Consider the following 9,780-nt stretch of genomic DNA (forward strand, 5'->3'; position numbering starts at 1 on the left):
CTGGCCTAGGGAGAATTTTTAAACAGGGACAATTCTTAATTTAATTTTAATTAATTATACAGCAAAAAAAAAATATTTGGTTTTTAACAGGTTTTTATGGGGGGATGATGTTTTAAGTGTTTTAATATGCTGTAAGCCGCCCTGAGTCCTATAGGGAGAAGGGCGGCATATAAATCTATGAAAATAAAATAAATAAATACATTAAAAAAAAATAAAAATATCCAGTCTCCCTTTTGTGCTGCCTTCTTGCCCCTTCAGGTACAGGTAGAAATTTGAGGGTAGTTTTCTTGGCAACAGGGTTGTGATCAGTGATGGAATTCAGCTGGTTCACACCACCTCGGCAGAACCGGTAGCTAATTTTTTGTTGCCCAGGCCCAGAATGGACTTCCGGAAGCGGCATCCACACAGAGAACCAGTTGTTCACATATTTGAATCCCACCACTGGTTGTGATGGCCAGTCTATAGATTCCTATTTAATCAACTATCTATCCTTGCAATACTGCAGACCCAATTGTGATTCTTTCTAATTTCCTAAGAATGTTTCAGGGTACCTCTGCAGAATCCAGAACACAAGCCATCTAGAACAGAGGTCCCCAACCTTTTGGGCACCAGGGACCAGTTCCGTGGAGAAAGGTTTTTCCATGGACCGGAGAGTGCGTGGTTTTGTGTGCTGCCTGCAACCCACAGATGGGTCTTTGCTTGTTTGTGCAGACCGTTTGCTGGCATGCCGAGTCATGGTACTGATCCACGGACCGGGGGTTGGTGACCCCTGATCTAGAATTTGATTCAGACTCTTTCTACTCAAATGAGATGTTGAAAATGAGGATCATTAGTGGTTGAGGCTGGTGCTCTCCTTTCCAGCAGGCTAATCTCATTTAAAAATATGTAAACCATCTTTGACAAAGATGGCACATTAAAGTTCGGCAAGTGCCAAGATTCTGGACAATTAAATATCACTAAATTTCTTGATGGGCACTCAGGATCTTCCCAATTATGTAAGAAGTTGTCTTGTTAATCTGACTGACACATTATTGCTTCTTTTGATTCCCAAACTAAACTATCAAGGAAACCAATGAAATTTCTCAAGATGCTCCTTTGTTTCTATTGATTATCAATATTAGATTACACATATTAAATATAAATATGAGAGTCCCATCATTCTACATCAGTGTTGTGCAAACTGAAGGATTGTTGTTGGGGTTTTTTTGGCAAATGCAATTGCCTTTTATGACATTTTAATGGCATGAAAACAGGTGCTGTTTAGAATACTAAATGTATCAACAATTTTGTAAACGCAGGCAAATAAATACAGCATCATCGGTATGGTAACATTTATTTATATTTCATTCCCCAACACACTTTCTCCTTTTCACTTGAATCAGGAGAGACTGTACAAGTATTTGACATTTGCCTGGATACAGAATGGTCTGGGGACCAACAAATTGAAGCTACACAACTAAAATAGAAGTAATATAAACTAATGGTTCTTAGGCCTGAGCATTAGAAAGGTATCTGTTGAGTTCCTCATGGGGGGGGGGGGAATGGCATGGCATATTGGCTCTTTGAAAGCAAGGTACACTTTATCATTTGTGTTTGTAGTGTGAGCAAACAGCATGACAACTGTTACCATTGCATTCTAGTTCAGGTTGCTTTTTTACATGCTCGTTGTAAAGTACATAGTGAAAGAATACCTTTGTGAGAAGGACAAGCCAATCATTTCTACAAATTCTTTTCTTGCTACTAAATAGAAAGAAGTGCCGCAAAGAGGTAGCCCAGTTTCCACACCATTTCCACCAGTAATAATTATAAAACCAATCTGTGAGAAAACATAACTTCCACAGCGCGTGGAATCCTCATAGACTGAAAATATATAAGGTAGCTTGAGCGAAAACAATGCAGTGAGGAAGAAACTGAGATAGATAAATACATTGGCCAAAGTGCATTCTGTGCACATGTGAGTTAAAGATTACAATACTAGGATACAACCTAAAAAGACATTTTAAGTCTGAACAGTTCTTTTTACAGAAGAGTAGTAACTTGCATTTTTCTTTCTAAATACAGCCATCTGAGCAAATTTACAATGATGATGCTTAAATCTAAAAATGTCAGAGTTGCTAAGGAAACCTCAATCAATGCACTGAACATTACTTCAAGTACAATCACTGGCTGCTTCTTCTGGAGAAATAAAGCAATTTTTTTTTCTTTTATCCCATGCTGAGGCACAGCTAATAATCTCCCCTCAGGAAATAAGTACTTTCTTTGTAAAGAGCTTTTTTTATACTTCGAATCAAAAGAATTGTATTTACATAACCCAGTACATTGGTTCTCAAAAACTCAAACATCTTATTAAACGTGTATATTAACATGCACTTTCAAGGGAAAAAAACCCACCAGATGTTGATATAATATCTATACTTACTTATTAATTTCTAAAAGTAAAGGATTATGAAAGCAGATGAACTTAGTATAATAAATATACATTTGACATACTAGTTACATGTCAAAATGTATAGTTCAACACTCCTTTTTTCAGCAATTAGGCAGTACTTCCATTCTAGGCCAATTTTCCAATGGAATGGACTAGAATTCTCAGAATTCTTATGACTCGTGGACTTCAACTCCCAGAATTCCTGAGCCAGCCATTCTGAGAGGAAAGGGAGAGGTTTCCAAGCTGAGCCATGCTGCCTCAGGAATTCTGGGAGTTGAAGTCCACAAGTCATAAAAGAGCTGAGGTTGCCTACCCCTGGTCTAGGACAACTCTGCTGTGAATTTTCACAGCTGTAATCCAATTTTATATAACACAACGTTACATTGAGGAAAGCTGGCCCAAGTCAACTGCTGATATGTATGAAGATGATTAAGAACATCCTGCCGTTCCTCAAAATGAGAACTTCCAATGTCAACAATGCTTTTACCAGCAGCTTTGTGAGCTTATCTTGCTTTGCGCCAGGAAAATTTCAGTGTGACTGTGCAATGCTGGAGAAGTAATCTAAAATATCCTGAATAGTAAATTCCATAGTAATTCCAGAACCGGGATAGCAACGTGCTATTAAGCCTTCAAAATGCTTGTATTGCCGTATGAATTCATCTTGCATGGAGTGCCACACCACCTACCAAAAAGAGGAAAAGGAAGCTTTAATAAACAAATGAAAAGCTCCAGTCCAAAACTCCACAGGTGAGGTCACATTAAATGCTTTCAGTGTTAAAACGCCTGAAGTTTCCAGGGAACGTACTTTTAATTTTACGCACTAATGCTTGAGGCATAAATGAGTTTCCACTGAAATACTAATCTACGTCTGAGCTGCTTGGCTTAAATGACAGTAGGGGTTTACATGACTTCATAGTCCTTCAAACAAACATTTATCTCAGCCTAAACCAGTGATGGCGAACCTTTTAGAGCAGTGGTTCTCAACCTTTTTAATGCCACGACCCCCACCCGGTCGTAAGTCGAGGACTAAACCGGTCGTAAGTCGAGGACTAAACCAGTCGTAAGTCGAGGACTACCCAACCAGTCGTAAGTCGAGGACTTTCCCTGCCCGGTAGCGCCGCACATGCGTAGTTCCGCCCCCTGCGCCGGCCGAGGCGTAGCTGGCAAGCGGCAGAGACAGAGCAGGCCGACCACCAGCTGGCCCAGCTCAAGGGAGGTAAGGCACCCACCGGAAAAGGGGGGAAAAAATGGCGGACAGCCTTGCTTGGCGACCCCCGTGAAATGGGGTCGCGACTCATAGGTTGAGAACCACTGTTTTAGAGACCGAGTGCCCAAAACCCGCCCCCACCTGTCCCACTCTGCCCCGTCCCACCTGCCCCACTCCGCCCCCACTCCCCGCCTGCCCGCACGGCCATTCAACGCCTTCACAGCCTGCCGCAGATCGCCCAAGCGGCCCAGCAGCGTCATAGTGGCCATGCCCTCTGCCCGTGCCCCACAGCATCAACTGTGCGCGATGGCGCGCGAGGGCACAGACTTGTCCCCGCTGCCCGGCTGCCGTGTCCTTGGCTGCGCTGCTCCACACGGGCCGCACTCGGGGGCGACTCTCCTCTGCGGGGGCTGCTGTTGAGGAGGGGGATGCAGGTGGAGGCGGGGCTGGGGCGATGGTGCGTGTGCCCACAGAGAGGGCTCTGAGTGCCACCTCTGGCACGTGTGCCATAGGTTCGCCACCACTGGCCTAAACTATTAATGTATAAGGAAGAAGAGTCTTTCTCCTCAGCTTGCTAGAAATGATGTGTTCTACTACCGTTCATTCAAATCCTATCACTACCTACTACAATCCAAACTAGTATAGTTCAAATTTTATTCTTGTGATGGGTCATCAAAAGACAAATTGTGGCAACCAGAAAACTTTTAAAATTAGATTCCCTCTTTTAGCCTGCCTTCTTACATTACCTGAAGTAGGTTCTCTTCTTCACACAGATGTTTGTCCACCTTTTTATAAAGGTTGTCCAATCCTTTTTTGACTTCTTTGCCGGGATACTCCTTAATAACCTTTCTTAGCTCTTGTTTACTGAAGGCCAACTGGTAGCTCACTTCTTCTTCTCGCACTCCTTGAGCCACACGGGCTTCCACACCCTCAAAGAAGTGCTGCAATGAAATGGAATTTAGGTCACTTCCACATTGACACAGCTTCCATGGCTCAAGGCTTCCAAAACGGTTGCGTGACCATTCACCTGCCTCTTCCAACCTGATGCAGGTAGTCCTCAACTTACAACAGTTTGCTTAGTGACCGAAGTTACAGCGGCACTGAAAAAAGTGACTTATCACCATTATGACTGTTGCATCATCTCCATGGCCACGTGATTTACATTTGGACGCCTGATAGCCGATTCACATTTAGGACGGTCGCAGTATCCCGAGGCCACGCGATCACCTTTTGCGACCTTCTGACAAGCAAAGTCAATAGGGGAACCGGGTTCACTTAACAACCGTGTTCCTAATTTAATAACTGAAGTGATTCCCTTAGCAATTGTGGCAAAAAAAGTCATAAAATGGGGCAAAGTTCACTTAACAAATCTCTCATTTAGCAACATAAGTTTTGGGCTCAATTGTGGTCTTAAGTTGAGGACTATCTGTAGTGTCCAGAGGAGTCTCCTGCAGATTTTACTCCACTAGTCATTGCTGACTCTAGGGCAGGGGTAGGCAACCTTGGCTCTTTTGTGACTTGTGGACTTCAACTCCCAGAATTCCTGAGCCAGCCATGCTGAGGGGAAAGGGAGAGGTTTCCAAGCTGAGCCATGCTGGCTCAGGAATTCTGGGAGTTGAAGTCCACGAGTCATAAAAGAGCCCAAGGTTGCCTACCCCTGGGCTAGGAGGTGGGTCCTCATCTCTGTTTCAAGGCCCTTGAGCCAGCGCTGTCAGAAGACATTTCCGCAGTCATGTGGCCAGCATGACGTCACCAAGCACTGTTACCTTCCCACCAACATGGTACCTATTTATCTACTCGCATTTGCACGCTTTCAAACTGCTAGGTTGGTAGGAACTGGGACGAGGACGGGAGCTCACCCAGTCACGTGGCGCTCGGGTCTCGAACCCAGGCTGCTGGCTTTACAGCCAACAAGCCCAGCGTTTTAACCAGTGAGCTACCGCGTCACCCCTAGTGTCCAGAACTAGGAGCAAAAATTCACTGCTCCATCCTGAGCTTCCACAGATTCTCTAGTAACAAAAATCCCACCATTCCACTCCATGTAATAAAATACATTTTATATTTCCTGTTTCGCTGACATTTATACTGTTTGCATTAGCTTCTCATTCATATATAAATAAATAAATACCTAAATACGATCCAATCAGTTTCTATAAGGGGAAGCTGAAAGATGCCCAGCCATACTTTCCCATGAAAAAATCTGAAGCCTAAAAGATAGGCAGTGTGATGATGCAAAAACTCCTGTAAATTGAGATGTGAGTTACAGCGCTCACACAATTCCATATAGGTTTGGTTTCTGTTTCTTTTTTTTAATAAAAAAGCTAGATTTGCTGCAGTTTCAGTCAAGCAAGCAATATATTAATTCTCAAGCAGAGCCAATATCATAGGATCACATAGCTGATGCAAATTTGTTCCTGAATGCTTACATTCAACAAACACAGAACTGTGACTTGGTCTTCAGTATCTAAAAGCAAGCCACGTTGTCATAACATTAGAGTGGCATAGACTTTATTTTACCTTTGAGTAGAGAGTGGGAGCCATACGTCAGAAAGTACATTTGATTGGCTTTTAAATTACATAGAAACTTAATTTAAAATTAGATTTAAAAAAAACAAATATAGTTAATATGCCACCGTGCTGATTAAAAATACAATCCGTGGCCTGTGCATTTGTGTGGTATGATACAAAACACGAAAGGTCATCAGAAGATCATCAAGTATGAGGAAAGCTGTGCAGTTTAGAGATTTTGAAAATGTTCAATTTGTTATCAGTGTTCATGTAACAATTAATCCAGAGCTATTAAGAAGGAATACTTTTATCATTTCATCCCACTCTCAGAAACCTGCTCTTAGAACAGTGATGGCGAACCTATGGCACGGGTGCCAGAGGCGGCACTCAGAGCCCTCTCTGTGGGCACGCCTGCTGCCGCCGCCGCCAGCTCGCACAGGTCCATTAGGCCACTGCTGGCGCCCGGAGTGCCAACCCCACCCAGCACAAAGGAGGTGAAACAGTTGGCTAGCAAGCTCGAGTAGAGGTGGTAGAGCACGCCCTCATGCGCTCGCTGGTCTCTGTGTGCGGGGGCTGGTGGTGTCAGGCAGCAGCCGCCCCTGCCTCGCCTTGCCCCGCAGCAATGGCACCCCCGCCCAACCCCCTGCCTCACCCCGCAGGATGCACTGCCCACCAGAGACCCCCTGGATCTCCCCCAATCCTGCCCAGCCCCCACAGGCATCCCCCCCACGAGCAACATCAAGGTGGCCACACCCACCCTGGCCATGACCACTCTGCCATGACCACCACAGCCACGCCCGCCCCCACCCCCCTGAGGGCATCACAATCTGATGCGGCCCTGGCACTTTGCGATACATAAGTGGATTTTGGGTTGTGGTTTGGGCACTTGGTCTCTAAAAGGTTCGCCATCACTGTCTTAGAAATTAGTTTCGCATTATTTGAATGATTTGGAAAATAGAGTATTTAATGAAGGAGAGAAAACCTTCATTTGTGTTTTAGGGAAATATCTATAAAAATATGTATTTCTGGTTTTAACCCAGAATTAAAGAAATTAAAAAAAACACATTTCTTACATTTAATTTCTCAAGTGGCTGCCCCAAAGAGTAGATCACGTATGACTGTAAGTAATCTGTGTACTGTTGTTTAGCTTCTTTTTTCTCAGCCTCTAGACAGGAGATCTTCAAACGAGAGAGGGTTGCAAAGATATGGTGGAAGTTCTCCATCATAACCACATCCCGAGGAGTCTTCTGGCTTTCATTTGCTACTTTCTCAACTACAGAAACAAAGGGAAGACATACCATGCAGACATAAGCTATTTTCCAAAGTGCCTGAAGGTAGGAGAAGAAGCAACGGATGGAGACTAATCAAGGAGAGAAGCAACCTAGAACTAAGGAGAAACTTCCTGACAGTGAGAACAATTAACCAGTGGAACAACCTGCCTCCAGAAGCGGTGAATGCTCCAACACTGGAAGTTTTTAAGAAGAGACTGGACAGCCATTTGTCCAAAATGGTGTAGGGTTCCTGCCTGAGCAGGGGGTTGGACTCGATGACCTCCAAGGTCCCTTCCAACTTTATTATTATTATTATTATTATTATTATTATTATTATTATTATTATTATTATTATTATTATTATTATTATTATTATTATTAACACCATGAAATATCAAAGAGCAGGGATAATTATACTTATTTTCCAAGTCAGAAGATTGTTGTGATAAATTTGGAAATGCAGATAAAGAGTTAACGGTAAAGGATAGCAGACAGCAAATAAAAAGGTCTTAATTAGTGGTTATAAAAAGGAAAAAAGATAACAGTGAAAGAAAACTAATAAGAAAGTATCATTATAAAAGAGAATTAGTTGGGTGTGTTCCTAAATTTAACAAATAAATAAATGAAAACTTTAATATCATTTCTAGTAGTAGAATAGAGATTTTAATGTACTACAGTATACTTAAAATCAGTTATCTCTCCCATTGTTATCATCATTAAATTATTTGAATCAGAAGAGACTCTTCTGTCTCTTCACACTAGGGATAGGCAACCTTGGCTCTTTTATGACTCGTGGACTTCAACTCCCAGAATCCCCGAGCCAGCATGGCTCAGCTTGGAAACCTCTCCCTTTCCCCTCAGCATGGGTGGCTCAGGGATTCTGGGAGTTGAAGTCCACGAGTCATAAAAGAGCCAAGATTGCCTACCCCTGCACTAGCCCATGCTTTGTTTAACTATAACTAGTGAGAATCAACTAACTTACTAAGCAATAAATAAGGATTTGGTCTCAACAGCATGCAAAGGCAAAATCAAGCAAACCATATTTATAACTTAAGAGTTCCACACAGCCATAGAATTCAGTGGGCATGCCCAAATCATAATTCCTTGAAACCCCCCCCCAGATTCAGCTAGTTTATGTCTTACATTTGCTTGTTGACTGTCCCTATAAGAGAAGTACCTCTAAATCAGAATCTGGGAATTGGCAACAGAATTATAAAGAAATGGGATGAATACTAAAACAATTAATACATGATTGACAGGTACATACTCTGAAGTGACAAAAATGATTTAGAAGTGACTTGTAGTATAATAATACATAATAAGATGCAGCAATATAAGACTGGATCCCGATTCGTCAACAAAATGAGATTATTTATGACATAGCAGATCATGGACTTTCAGAAAAGAGATTTTACCGTTAGCAAAAACTGCACGAATAAGTTTCAGGTAAGCTTTATCTAGATCCCCTCTGCGTTCGGCATTTCTGAATATAGATTCAGCCAAGGCTGCAAACTCTTCAAATTCAGCAACAAAAGGAAGAATTCCAACTTTGCTCTTCTTGGATATCTTTACATCTTCCATCTGCTTTATCTGATTACTCTATAAAGTTTAAAAAAAAAAAGGTTAGCCATGTTTTTAAACTAAAACTCTTATTACCATGCAGGTAACTGATCTCTCTTTTTTTTTTTTTTCCATTTAAAAAACACAGACATAAATCTTTTATCACAATATCAACCAAAGAAAATAAAGCTAAACAAAACATTCACAGACGTGTCCGGTGTACCCCTCCCGCACCACCCTCTTCCACTTACCACTCCTTCCTCCTCTCATTCTACCACCACTCCTCCTTCCTCCCTCTTTCCTACTTCCCTTCCACACTCAACCATCCCGTCCTATGCAGTTGGGGTATCACCGGACACCTCCTTAAAAAAAATCCTACATATAAATCTATAATACAAACCTACCCTTTTCCCCCCTCCCCCCCCAGGACTTCCCAAAGCTAATCTAGGAAATAAACACAAAATAATCAAAATCTATTCACAATTACTCCATATTTATTTATTTATTTATTTATTAATTGCATTTATATCCCGCCCTTCTCCTTTCGGACTCAGGGCGGCTGACAAATTAGATAAAATACTAACATATATACATATTATGCTTAATTAAAATTTAATTAAAACGAAATATTTGAATATGTCCAATTAAAAGTAATTAAAACCCCTATAAAATCCCCTAGGCCAGTCCCGCTTGCTGGAACAACCACGTCTTGAGGGCGCGGCGGAAGGAAGGGAGATCAGGGATCACCCTGATCTCTGGGGGCAGTTCGTTCCAGAGGGTGGGAGCTCCCACAGAGAAGGCCCTCC

At 42.3% G+C, this 9,780-nt stretch overlaps 1 protein-coding gene across 1 annotated transcript in view; it reads right to left on the reverse strand.

The window, feature by feature from the left end:
* Positions 1 to 2,752: 2,752 nt before the first annotated feature.
* EXOC1 (exocyst complex component 1) overlaps positions 2,753 to 9,780 on the reverse strand; it is a 55,162-nt gene continuing 48,134 nt past the window's right edge. Inside the window, exons 17-20 of the mRNA XM_015823990.1 lie at positions 8,830 to 9,013; positions 7,217 to 7,416; positions 4,382 to 4,576; positions 2,753 to 3,110 (exon numbers count right to left, since the gene is read on the reverse strand). Coding sequence (XP_015679476.1) covers positions 2,958 to 3,110; positions 4,382 to 4,576; positions 7,217 to 7,416; positions 8,830 to 9,013 — 732 coding nt within the window. The 3' untranslated portion in view covers positions 2,753 to 2,957. The remainder of the gene's footprint in view (positions 3,111 to 4,381; positions 4,577 to 7,216; positions 7,417 to 8,829; positions 9,014 to 9,780) is intronic.

The sequence above is a fragment of the Protobothrops mucrosquamatus genome, unplaced genomic scaffold (assembly GCF_001527695.2).
Source record: "Protobothrops mucrosquamatus isolate PMUCROS unplaced genomic scaffold, P.Mucros_1.0 scaffold2066, whole genome shotgun sequence".
Classification (NCBI taxonomy): domain Eukaryota; kingdom Metazoa; phylum Chordata; class Lepidosauria; order Squamata; family Viperidae; genus Protobothrops; species Protobothrops mucrosquamatus.